Genomic DNA, 12,788 nt, shown 5'->3' with positions numbered 1-12,788 from the left:
TTCAGCAAACATTATATTATACTCCCACGTGATAAATGTCCCAGAAAAATAATCAAGTTAAACAAATGAATTAGTGAAACATTGAGGTTTCCCCGCCACCGATACAAAGTTAGAAACAGCCCATACGGATCCAGGGATCATCATCACGAGGTGTACTCGAACGGTTGGGGAGGCTGGGGCTCCTCGTCGACGGCCATGGCAGCTGAGCCAGAGCCTTGCTCGCTGGGTGCAGGCGCGGCGCTGGCGTTGGTCGCTGCGGTTGATGGGGCGTCGGTGGCGACTAGCTCCTCGGCCTCGGTGGGCTTGAGGTCCCGTAGAAGGACGAACCCAGAGGGCGCAGCCTTCACCGGTTCGTATCTGCTGCCTTGCAGGAACTTTATGAACTTCTCCTGGGCCGGGACGACCCGGGCCGGGTTCGTCAGGATCTGGAACGTCGGCTCTGGTTCAGGGGCTTTCTTCTCTGCAGCACCGTCAACCTGGGTTCACAGATGAGGCATGTGTCAGTGTCATGAGCAGTTGGATACAAATCGAAGAGATCGTAATCAAGTGAAGCAAGCAGTTAGTTCAACTTGGAAACTACTGCTATATATAGCAGATAACCAGGGCTAGATGGCTTATGGAGCAACAACACAATGCCTCAAAAAGTCGAAATAAACCCATAACATTCAATAGTGAACAATAAAAAATACACTTTTTGTTTGTCATTTTTACTAGGTAGAAATGAAGGAACAATCCATTGAACAATCATGCAATTCTTACCTGCATGGAGGTAGAAGCAGCAGAAGCGTCTTCACTTGAAGGTGCCGCTGCCTTCTCCTGGGCTTTGCTCTCCGCTTCCTTCTTTGCCCTAGATTTTGCCTTGGCATACGTTGACAAGATGGCCGTCGGCACCTTGACTGATGCAGTCGTAGCCTGCTGAGTTGTCGACTTGGGGTAGTCGAACAGTGATGGCTTGGCGTTCGACAGGAACTCAAACTTTGGCACTTTCAGATCAGAGTTGAGGCCAATGAGAGCCGTCGGAGAGAAGGCAAGGCTGATGAAATAGGTGAGCGGGTACCAATACCAGAACTGCGTGAAAACAGCGAGGCCGACAACAGCAGTGAGCTTGTCATGCTTTGACCTTGACTTAAGCTTGATGGTGACATTCCTGCCACCAGCATCGAGAATACCGGAAGCCAGTATGGCACCCATTTTGCTCATGGTATCCTCATGCTTGTCAAGAATGATCTTTTCCAACTGACGTCTGAATGTTCCAACACGTGAATCATAAGATTCATTGGTCTGGATCATGACCATTGCCATGGCAATGAGAGCACCCTGGCGTACAAAGTCAACAACATCTGACATAAGAGGCTCCAGTAAGGAGATGGCTTCACTTAATCCTGTTCCGGCACAGGAGATTCCAACTGCTAGAGCTGCACCATAACGGACATGTGGATTGTATGATTCCGATAGCAGGGACACGATTCTGGGTGTCTGCATTTGATCACAATTGTAGTTAAGTCAGACATGGAATAAGCAACCTTCTAATTTGCTTCTAATGCACAAGTTGAATCAAATGAAAAAAGAGGTAAAACCAACCTGCTCAGGCTCATTGTACAGGACAAAGCCAAGAGCCAATACTGCAGTCCTTCGCACATCGTCGCTCACATCCGACACAGCAAAATGCAGAAGCTGGTGGATAGCTTTGTTATTTGCAGTTCCCCTGTATGCTAGAGCCAATGCGTACATACCACCATAACGAAGTATGGGATCTTGATCTCTAGTCATTTGTTCAATCAAGGTGTCAGCTTCCTCTTCCCTGCCATATACCGTCAATGCAATTCCAAGTGACAAGCCCCTGGAGAGTGAGGAAAAGAGTGTATCAGAACAGGAACATCTTTATCATCTCGAGAAAATAAATATCATGTAATTGATTACATTATTAAGAGTTAAGATCTTGTCTGTCAAAAGACATCCTATTGTCACAATAAAAAAAATAAATACCTAATAATTTTCTCATGTTGTGTATCATGAGCATAGGCAAGCATCTCCGTGGCCTTCTCACTGGCCGTACCAACCATAAGCAAGCCCATGCCAATACCAGCTGCTTCACCAGCCACAGCACTATCCGTGTATAGAACATTCTTTATGTCCTCGCATATTTCCTCGTCTGCTGTGCCCAAAGCTGCAAGCCCAAGTCCCAAACAAGCACCATGCTGGACCACCTGTGTTATGATCCAAAGTTAGAATACAACTATATGAAAGAAGGCCAAAATTCTCAACCCCAAAACAATATAAAGGGAACGTGGGCCTGGAATAGTACCTCGGAACTGGCGTTGCGAAGACTCTCACGAAGAAACTGTTTGATTCCTTCACCATGGTTGGCATGAATCAAACCAAGAGCATAGAGGGCACCTCCTTCTGAGTATGGAGAACCACCACCAACAGCACCATTCTGAGGTAGGTAAGGGGCCATCAAAGCTCGGCCTTGTTGAAGATGGCCCCTATGAATGACACCTAGTCCAGCAGTGGCGCTGAACTTTGCCCAGTTGGTTGCCCTACTTAACCATTCCTGTAATACAAACCAAGATGAGAAAATGTAACGACATTACAATCACAGCAAACTACAGAAACAAAGATGCTAGACATGGGTAACATCAAGTACAAAATGTGTGAATAAATCATACCAAGTTTTCTCTGAGGAAGGTATCTACTGTTGTTCCTGCATGCATGATTGCATTGGAGCATATTGTTGCACTGTGACAAACACTGTTCCTCGTTTCCACAGCTTGCTTTATAGTCTTCAGAATTAAAAGATCAGACCTGTTGAATAAAAAATAAAATAAATATAGGACATAAAACTAAAACAAAGCTCAGCTATTATAATTCAGTCAGATCATATCACTTTACCTATTATGGCTGTACAGAAACTGTAATGTCAACTGAATAGATGTCTCCCCCGATAGTATACCCTTAATTTTTGTCAGCCTATCAGCATATGCTACTTCATTTGGATCCACAGTGAGAGCACTGCCATTTGGCATGGTAACATCGTCTCTCATCTGAACATCCCCAGATGGTTCGTTAGCAGCATTTGCAGTTTGATCACTTGGTAAACCTGGCCTGCTGTCAAGGTCAGTACTGGCAGAAGCACGCGAACGAAGTGCATCAAGGTGGTTCCGCACATTCAAGAGGAAAGCCTGATTTTCATTTTCAACAAGATCGAAAGCAATTTGGAATGCTAGGAGAGCATCATCCTGGCAAATGAACACAAGGTTTTTGGTCAAAAACTGAATCAATCAGCAAACTGAACATACTGTCCAGTAAAATTCAAATTAATGATGCAGATGAAATAGAGCTATCTGTTTTGGCCCAAAAAAAAGTAGTGCATACCTTGTTTCCAGAAAGCAGCTTGTCCAAGATACTTGCAACAGTTTCAGGCTCACCCAAGAACATAAGACATTGGCAAATGCTTAAAAGATCCGGATTTATCAATGTCTGGTATATTTTGACAAGACGTTGTAGAATCTGGAAAGACAGAAACACGAAGTGTTGGATCACTAGATGATCTTCTAATACTTTGTGCACAATAGTAGTTATGTGCCAATAACAATCCCAATCAGAAAATCAGCCAAAACATGCCCTTACCTCAAATCGATATTCACGATGATGAACATATTGGTGAGACAGATTGATGCAATACGAAAGAGCTCCATGAAGATTATCACATTGAGAAACTGCTCCCTCCAGCTTATCCAGTCTCCTGCATTCAACAGCCATACCCATGGCCTGTTGATATTTTCCATCAAGAATGCACCTGAAAGACAACAAAGTATTTGTGAGATCAGCATTGCATTTGTGACAAACCAGAAAACAATAGATAATGACTTAATTAGCAAACTATCATACTTGTCCAGCATTCTTTCCACAATGGCCTCCAATCTTGGATCCATCGTTTCTTCTTCCTCTGTAGCTTTAGAGGCCTTCGATCGGATGGTAGAATATTCATCTAAAGCTTTTGCTGAAGAAAGAAATGAAAAAAAGGTAACATGAACACAGTATTTTTAACAGTGGCACTCGGAAACTTAATCATAATTCAGGCAATCTCTCACCTAAAAGTGTTTGAGCGTAATCAGAATCATCAAAGACATCGAATAGGGGCCCAGCGCCAAGTGCATATGACAGAGCATCATTTAGCTCGCCCAAGTAGAAAAACACCTTAGAAGCAACCACTGCTGCGAGCTGCCTCTGGTCAAACTCCTCGTCTTCATACAAACTCTCACTACATGAAGCAGCAAGAAACAAATTATGGAAAATACAAGCACAAAGCAAAGCACTAACACAAGCGAACACTGATTGTTGAAGCTTTTTACAAGTCACCAGGATTAAGAGAAAATATTTAGGTCCATGCACATCAACTGCAGCAGCCAAATTCCATCAAGCTTGATAATCAGACAAGCTCTTCTAATACAAAGATAATTCCCAGGAAAAAGAAACCAATCGTCATAACATTTACATGAAATGTCCCTTTCTCCGATATAATTAGACAGTTCCATTGCATCGATAAGCAAAGAACCAAGGGCAAATTAGAGCTCCCACAGTAACCAGTAAATATATGAAACGGTATTATTTTGTGACAAGTTACAACTCCTGAAAACCAAAATTACCACATTTAATTCATATCATATCATCACAGTCCAAACACAATCTAAAATACGACAGTTCCTCCAAGACGTGCAGAGAATAAACAATAACAGTGCATCCGCTTATGAGCATAACAATGTCCATCCACCTCATAGCTGAAGTGTGAAGAGATCAAACAAGATAAGTCCGACAGACCAATACTCCGATTTCAGTTTTTTCGTAAGTCCCCTTTCCCCAACGCACATTATCCTACCGCACGCACAAGCCTCCAGGTTCCGGACAGCTCAACACTGAAATTTGCCTGACCAAAACGGCCACCAAATCGGAGCCTCCACGAAACCAAGCCCTAATGCGAAAGTTCACAATTTGTTTTTCACTACGATATCCATGAATTCGAGAAGATGAATCACAGCAACAAAGAAAGCCGCGACTTTGCGCTCTAAATTCTAGGTTTCCAGTTACCAATTACAGAAACCGCACACACAAAGCCCTCCCAAGGCCTCAAGACGAACAGATCAAACCTAGGGTTCCGTCAAACAAGCGCCGAATCGAACCCGAGTCGGCGGCATCGGCGGCGGTAGAGCCGGCAATTAGAGAAAAGGGGGAGGGGAGTGCGCTTCTCTAGGAGCGCGCGCGGCGGGAGGAAGGGGAGGGCGCTGAAACTCACATGGCGGGGACGCTGGTGGAGATCTCGGGCCAGAAGGCGTGGACGAGGGAGTTGAGGCTGGCGAGCGCGTGCAGCTTGAGCTCCGGCGCCGGCTCCTGCAGCATCGCCAGCAGCGATCCCGCCGAGCTCACCATCACCGCCGCCGCCGCCATATCCTCTCCTCCGCCGCGGGTTCGCGTGCGCGTCCTGTTCGTCGCCGGGGTGGGTTCCTTGCTTGGAGCAGAAGAAGATCGCGGAGGAGGGGAGCCGCGGGGGCCGGAAGGCAAATATAAGGGTTTGGGGAGGGGTCCGATTGCAAAAGCTGCAGGTAGCAGTAGCCGAGTAGGATTATACTACTGTGGAGGCGTATTTCTGTTCCTCGTCGGATTTGTTTTCTGGAGGCGTATTTCTCCGATAGCATTGGCGTAGCCTACGTATTTGTGTATTCTGCTGTTGATTAGGCGTGTGGATTTTGCTGTTATTGTTTTTCCATGTTTCAAAACTCAATTTCTTATTTACAGGTAAACAAGAAATATTGAAAAGTGAGAAATTCAATTTGTATAGTTGCTTGATGCTCTATTTTTTTTTCTTATTCAAATAGGAAATGCAAGATTATAGATGGTTAAAAAAATGATAAACTAGGAAACGATATCCTTTCGAGCTTCATTCGCACGGGTAGCTAATAATTTAGATGTTGTCAATTCGCACGCGAGAAAAAAATAGCTTAATGCAAGATCTCCAAAAGAAAACCCGGAGGCAAGCTCAGTACATTTTCCCCTGTTTGTTTCTCGTTTCACACACAAAAAAAAAAAACCAACATGCTTTTCTGGAAACTTTAAGTTTGTCGAAACTTGATCGAAATTTGATTGAGACTTGATAATTTTCTTTCGGACAGAAAAACTTGAAACGTGAATCTTATCCTTGTGATATCAAACTTTGTCGCAAGATGAACATTTGAAACCCAGAATGCTTAAAGCTTTTGCTTTAGAACTTGCATGAAACTTTAAAACTGGCACGTTCCGGTCTCTGAATACTGGAACTCTTTATACGCTTCCTTTTCCGAAGCCTCAAAACCTTGATACGTTTTGGTTTCTAGAATATGAAACTTTTTTTTAGCGAAATGGGTGGGGATGGTATTAAAAATCTGGAACAGTACAACCCAAAATTACAAAACAAACCTTGAGAATTAAAGAAAAGACAGGAAACAACATCCAGGTCCTGTTCGTCAGCTTCAGCATCTAGAAAATGGAACTTGTAGCTTTTAACATCCTGAATCAAGACAGATCTCAACCTTCTAGACGAGAAATTTAAAAATTCCACGATAGACGCAGGTCATTCAGTCATGCACAGGGGGGTTAAAAAAATCAACTGGCATATCGAATTCACTGGAACAAGAAAATGTAAATGATAATTTCTGTAATGGCATTTCAATGCCACAAGGACGAATAAGTTGCCACTGCACATCAGTTGTTTGTACATATATAATAGTTTCTTTAGAAGTTGCACAGCACAAAATTGAAACGATATAAGGCTCCACACGTGACAATTTCTAAAGCAAAATTGCTTGCCATTGATAAATATCAGATCAAAAGAACCTGAATTTTCCTGTTGGGTATCTATGGTGCAGAATCTTGTTGTTCACCCGGAGAGTATCTCTAGCACAGAATCTTTCATATGACATAGTTTTTAGGATAAGAACTTGTTCGGGTTCCTGAAATTCCCAGTCATGGCAAATAGCCTGATACTTGGCTGCTGACCAGGCAGGCATCATAAGTAAGGCCTTCAGAAGAAGAGTTCCTTAAGAGTTGAAAAGTAGAAATACTAGTCCAAATGATTCATTGAATGTTACCTGCAATATATAAATAGATTCCCCCCTCAGTACAAGAATATCAAGCCTTAGGGTGGCTGGAACAAGTTAAGTATTCATCATCTCAAGCAAGAATCGAGAAAATAATTAACTCAAACACACCATTGAAAAGGGAACTTGCAATTTGCCAATTGCTTTTGTTGATTTTCTTACCAAATGAACCGACAACAATTTAACATACAGAAATGTGCATCCCTATTGTTGCAGGACTAAATTTCTTCTTTTATTCTCCTTGAACAACAATTAGTGAATAAATTCTCCACTACTTACTGTTCAAACACTGAAAATAAAGCAAGTAGGAGTCAACAATACAAAGTCAGTACATACCTGGAAAGTGACATTTTCCAAGCGATTCCCTAATGAAAGAAACTAAAACCTGATGGAAAAATTCTCTAGTGGCGCTTTATTTCATCCAAAATGTTGCCCACACTAGGAGATAATCTTGGAAGGTATTTGTATACCTGCAACATAGAAAAGTAAAAGTAACTATGCTGATCTTACTAAGATTACAATGTAAAACTTTCATTAAATTCATGAAGATTAGCATCAGGAACATGGTTTTACATCCATAAAAGTTGTAACTAATAAATGAAGCAATTAATAAAAAAAATGAAATTTTGTTTCCCTTCAGAAAAAGAAAGTCAAATTTTGCTTTATAGAAAAGGCTACTAAAATTTTAGTGAATATGATTACAAATGTTAGTGAATTGCTGAAACATGAATTGAAAAAAAAAACCCTATGAAATGGACAGCTAAGGCTGAAACTTCTTATAAACTTAAGAGGTACCAACAAACAAAATATGCTGCCTAATTTTAAAAATATAGTGTCATGTCCCTGTTAGTTTGACTATGAAAAGGCATAAATTAGACCTACCCAAAACTTTATGAATACATCCAGGGCAACTGGAACCAGACAAACGAAAAATGTGACTGCAGCTTGATCGGCTTCAAGCCCGTAGTGCTCGAGAATAACTTCTATCAATGTATGCCAACCTGACTCTGAATGGTACCTGTGAAAGTGCAGCTAGTGGACTTTCATATAGTGGATAAGATCATAGACAATAGACAATAATTAACCAAAAAAAAAACACAACAGGGAGAAGATGTCCCACTAGCTTTTGCCTTGAGAGAGGGGGAGTACCAAACCCTTTTGGGAGGTACTCACGATCTGCAAGCACCTGGGTTCGAGTCCGAGTGGGCGGTCTCTCAACTGGAGGCTCTACCAATAAAGCTATTACTCGGTTCTCATAAACAATAATTAACAACAAAAGGAAGAATGCAAACAAAAACAATATTAATATTTCTACTTACATGAAAAAATAATTAAGGCTACTTCTTGGTTGCTTGAAACAGAAATATGTCTCTCATAGCAAGAATACAAGACTAACAGACAGAGCTCAATTTTCTCATGGCAGTTCAGCTTTCATACGAAACTAAGAACCCACTTCTGAGAGGGAAAACAGTCTAGTGCTTGATTTCAGTGTTTTCCAACCAGGTGGTAAATAAGATTCTGCCATATGAAAGAATCTCTTTAAAGAAAGAAAAGCAAAAAAATCCCCTTGATAAAAAAAAGGGAGAAGAGAAAGAAAAGAGGACATCTCAAGCACACACATAAAGGATAAAGCAAGAAACAAGTAGAATATAACTATACCTAATTGGCAGAAGTATTCATAACACAGAAACTTCCATGTACTTTGACAAATTTACACAAATGACATTATGTGCAAAGGGATGTGTATGTACTGTGCTAGGATTATTACTGATGATACAGTGTGATGAATAACACTCTCTAGAATGTGCTGCATTAATACATATAATTGACCATCACATCAAAACAATACCCCATAGATAGATGCACTATATAAGAAAAGAACAATTCATATGACATACCCTAGAAGGATGTCTGACACTAGAATAATAAGAAAGGCCTTCCCACTGTCCGAAATGTTATTTAGCAACTTGTATCCTGTGAACTTCAACATTGCAACCTGAACGCATAGGCGGAAGGACAAGTAAGATGTATGACATAGGATAACTCTATACATTCATTTGGAGGAGAAACAAAAGGTCAAGATAATGAATGAGACATATTCATTCTTCTACAAAAAAAGATGGCTGCAATCAACTTTTAAAACTTTGACAACTAAAATAGAGTTAAATTTGTCACATAGAAATGATACTTGTATATTTATCATCAAATGCAGTTATGTATTGTTATATTTGTTTAATATTTTTTCTACCATATAATTTGAAAAGGTAATAGTCAGATGTGCGTATTGCAGACAATATCAATGTCCTAAACGACAAGTAAAAGAGACTGGAGGGAGTAGTAAAATAAACCCTACTGAAAGTAAAGTGATGCCACTAACACTACCTTAGAACAATATGATGTAGTAAGTACAAAAGAGAAATGAGGTAAAATTCTGGTCAGTGCACTTTTTCAGTTATTTGAATTTGACAGTATGAAGCTACAAGCACTCTTTTGACATTAACAGGGCCCAGTAGCAGTAGCACAGGAAATTTATCTATATCTAAGCATTTCAACTTTCTTTTTAAAAAAGGAGAAAACTACATCTCCACATGCACGCTATGAAGAGTGCTAAATAGATTAATGACAACACAATTGACAATGGATAGTAACGGAAAAAGAAGCCCCTTTTCTGATAGATACTTACTTTGCTCTGGTTGAAGCAGATAAGAAGGAATAGCACAATCCCATAAACCATATCAGACCATATATTTGCAAAAGCTTTCCGGTTTTCTAATCTCCAGTCATCTCTCAACTCTATCCTGATAAAGTAGAGGAGAGGATCCTTTAAGAAACAGACTGAACTTACTGATGACAACATAATGTTCCTGACTATCATATTAACAAAGAACAAGAAGCCTTTTGTTGGCTAGTGCATTTATAAAAGCAACAACTTGGCAAGACAGCATAGTAGTCAGCATTTTTCTTACGCTTTTTCCCGCAACTCTGACCAGACCTCCCCGTCAGAAAGTGGTGGAGATTTACCAATCTCTACTTCAAAACGGTATCTTGCCTTCTCAATGTTTAGGTCTTTAACCATCTGGAGCTTCTGGCTGCGTCTTACATCAAGCAGCTCAGCAGCAAGTGGCACCTTCTGGACATACCTGTTATTGGGTAATGTCCCATGTAATAAATTCTGCATTTAGCACACATGGTTGCATGTAATGACAGAAGCAAAGAAGAGTGAATATTATCAGTGCTCACTACTTCACTGACAAAAAGAAGAAGAAAAAAGATACGGAATGCATAAGATGAATTACCTTTCTAGAAAGGGCATCATAACATAGTCATGAACTAGAAAATCTATCACCCATGGCACCACGATCAGTAATGCCAGGAATTTGGCCTGTAAAGTACAAAGCCCTCTTGTTAGTTCGAAGTTCCAAAGGCCTCAGTATGGTAATCTGATGCATGCTAAACTATGCAACATCTCATTTTATTTCATCCAAATGGATCCTGAACAAGATTGTAGGGTTAAAATAGGTTTACAATTTATTGTTACATTACGCATTACTGGTACATCATAAGTGAAAACCCCTATAAAAGGTAGTGAAGATGAGCAATAGTAAATAATGATTATTGTTGGACGTTTGATTATAATATTTGGCGACACAAACAAGGTAGTAAAGAACGCACCGAGTTCGTTGAGGCATACAGGAAAACTCGGTCTTCAAACAACATGTCCTCATAATCTTCATCAATGGAATCTCTGAAAACTTCAATAAAGCTCTTATCCCTCACTATCTCAGCAGGATCGTCAGTTATCTGGTCCAACACACTCACATCCCCGCCCCAGTCACCGCCCCCTGTTGTGCTGCCTCCACTGATCCAATCCTCCCACGACTGCTCCTCGGCATTCATAGCATTCTGCTGGGCTTCCCTCAGCTCAACAATAGCCTCGGCTTTCCTCTTCCATGTTTCAAACTTCTCATTGTTAGACAGTTCTTTGCCACTGCTAATCTCCTCGAGCAATTCATCATCCTCTCTCCAGCCAGACAAACTCTCTTCATCATCGTTCCAATCCGAGAAAAATGTCTTCCACCACGGCCGCTGCCACCTCTTGGGCCGCCTCCTCTTCTTCGCGAAGATCACTGGGTGCCTCACCCTCCTCCTCTGGGAACCAAGAGCGAGCATTTCACATGCGCACACACCCCGGCACCGGATCCTCTCCTCTATGAGAAGCCGGAGGGCAATGCCGTTAGAGCTGACCGCAGAACAGCTCATGAAGGTCATGAAACGGAAACCACATTTTCCTAGCCCCAGCGATACTTAGAAAACAAGGGCAAATGAACCTGGAGTGGCCACAGGCTCATGTCATCAGCATTCCCCTAATTAATGTCCACATTGTGTATCATTGTAACATTGCAACCTCCACATCAAGAAACCAAGAAGCAACATAAGCACACATTGGCACAGAAGTTCCAGCAACCACTCTATTCCCCTCGCTCAATTTCACCAACAATCAATCCTAAAACAGTTTCTTGCCTCCTTTGCGGAAGCAGCAATCCGAAGGAAGTAAAACCTTGGCGCCTTTGAACCAAGAAATCTAAGAGAATCCTATAACCTCGAAACAACTCAAGGCCTGTTTCTCGCGCTCTTGGCTATGTTGCAGCAACCAAGAAGATCGCTGTCACTGCTGGTGGTATTATTAATCCAGAAGAGAAAAAAATGCTCTGGTAACCTGCAGCTCCCCCAAGCACTTGTCCGCGCCTACGCCGCCCGATCACTGCACAGGGCTCGAGTCAGGGAGATTGACAAACACGAACCGGGTGAGGGGGAATGGGGAACGGATGGTGCCGTCAGGGGTCGTTAATTACCTCTGTGGCGCCGCTGGGTTGCCGGCGAGCCCCTCGGCGGCGAATTGTGGTGGTGGTGGCCTAGCACTCGCAGGTGGCTAGCTATTGGCCGGCAGCGGAGGGAGGAAGGCAGCCTGAGTGGATGTGTCGGCTGCGGCGGCGGTGAGAGTGGAGCTGTCGCTTGGGCAGCGGCGAAGGGAAGACGCCGGAGGAGGCGGAGTGGATTGGGTGACGATGGATTGGATGGGCCTAGCTTAGCTTAGCTTAGCTGGTCTACTTGTTCCAACAAGAGCCAAGAACGGAATGGATTGGATGATTTTCTTCGTCATCCGTACACACGTGCCCACATTAGATCAACTCCAACCGATCCGATCCCCTATCTAGTGCTACATACTCTGCAGAGTACTATAACACTATCTTATTCAGCGATACAGTGTTGCTACAGTATTACGTAGATGGTGCTGCGACTTTGCCAGAGTACTGTAGCATTCGCAATGCTGTAGTAATACTATTCACGGAGGTTGACAGTGGGTCCGGATGGAGGAAAAGAGTAGTATAAGGTAATAAATAGGGTATCTGTTGGAGATGAAAAAATAAAGAATGATGTAATAGTGATAGGGGATGCTATAATAGTGTTTTTGAGAATAAAAAATTGAGATAGCTGTTGGAGATAGTCTTAGGACGAGAATCCGGATGTCACGTGTTGTAAATGTGCTCACACGTCAGTGATAAAGTTACCGTAATATCGATATCATCTCACACATTCACCATACATGCTGTGTAAATGGATCGATTTTTAAACTAGTACAAATTCACTAGCAAATAT

At 42.0% G+C, this 12,788-nt stretch overlaps 2 protein-coding genes across 6 annotated transcripts; both read right to left on the bottom strand.

The window, feature by feature from the left end:
• On the bottom strand, positions 1-5,550 carry LOC133895302 (26S proteasome non-ATPase regulatory subunit 1 homolog A-like). The gene is made up of 12 exons (XM_062335526.1): positions 5,294-5,550; positions 4,095-4,264; positions 3,892-4,003; positions 3,631-3,799; positions 3,376-3,510; positions 2,893-3,239; positions 2,670-2,805; positions 2,306-2,554; positions 1,987-2,207; positions 1,582-1,840; positions 760-1,476; positions 1-476 (listed from the first exon to the last, which is right to left on the bottom strand). Exons 1-12 carry the CDS (start codon positions 5,443-5,445, stop codon positions 144-146), a joined length of 3,000 nt encoding a protein of 999 aa, XP_062191510.1. The 5' UTR covers positions 5,446-5,550; the 3' UTR covers positions 1-143.
• A 1,108-nt stretch (positions 5,551-6,658) lies between these two features.
• LOC133895537 (chloroplast envelope membrane protein-like) lies at positions 6,659-12,240 on the bottom strand. 5 transcript variants are annotated; one of them, XM_062335938.1, is made up of 9 exons: positions 11,984-12,239; positions 10,803-11,892; positions 10,427-10,512; positions 10,097-10,270; positions 9,814-9,928; positions 9,029-9,126; positions 8,013-8,148; positions 7,467-7,600; positions 6,659-7,121 (listed from the first exon to the last, which is right to left on the bottom strand). In XM_062335938.1, exons 2-8 carry the CDS (start codon positions 11,397-11,399, stop codon positions 7,532-7,534), a joined length of 1,275 nt encoding a protein of 424 aa, XP_062191922.1. In that variant the 5' UTR covers positions 11,400-11,892; positions 11,984-12,239; the 3' UTR covers positions 6,659-7,121; positions 7,467-7,531. The 5 variants fall into 5 exon arrangements, with proteins under 5 accessions (XP_062191922.1, XP_062191923.1, XP_062191924.1 ...); XM_062335939.1 differs by having other exon boundaries at positions 6,659-7,021; XM_062335940.1 differs by lacking the exon at positions 6,659-7,121 and having other exon boundaries at positions 8,013-8,162; positions 11,984-12,240.
• Positions 12,241-12,788: the final 548 nt, after the last annotated feature.

This window comes from Phragmites australis, chromosome 16 (genome assembly GCF_958298935.1).
Source record: "Phragmites australis chromosome 16, lpPhrAust1.1, whole genome shotgun sequence".
In the NCBI taxonomy this organism is placed as follows: Eukaryota; Viridiplantae; Streptophyta; class Magnoliopsida; order Poales; family Poaceae; genus Phragmites; species Phragmites australis.
Note: the sequence above shows the minus strand (reverse complement) of the source record. Positions and strands in the feature narration are given on the sequence as shown.

Coding starts and splice junctions, on each gene's coding strand:
- LOC133895302 (XM_062335526.1), bottom strand. CDS start 5,445: ATGGCGGCGGCGGCGGTGATGGTGAGCTCGGCGGGATCGCTGCTGGCG. Junction 3,800..3,891: donor GTGGAAAGAATGCTGGACAA/GTATGATAGTTT, acceptor GTTGTCTTTCAG/GTGCATTCTTGATGGAAAAT. Junction 2,555..2,669: donor CCTTCCTCAGAGAAAACTTG/GTATGATTTATT, acceptor TTTGTATTACAG/GAATGGTTAAGTAGGGCAAC.
- LOC133895537 (XM_062335938.1), bottom strand. CDS start 11,399: ATGACCTTCATGAGCTGTTCTGCGGTCAGCTCTAACGGCATTGCCCTC. Junction 10,513..10,802: donor TGTATGCCTCAACGAACTCG/GTGCGTTCTTTA, acceptor TGTACTTTACAG/GCCAAATTCCTGGCATTACT. Junction 8,149..9,028: donor GTGTCAGACATCCTTCTAGG/GTATGTCATATG, acceptor GCACTTTCACAG/GTACCATTCAGAGTCAGGTT.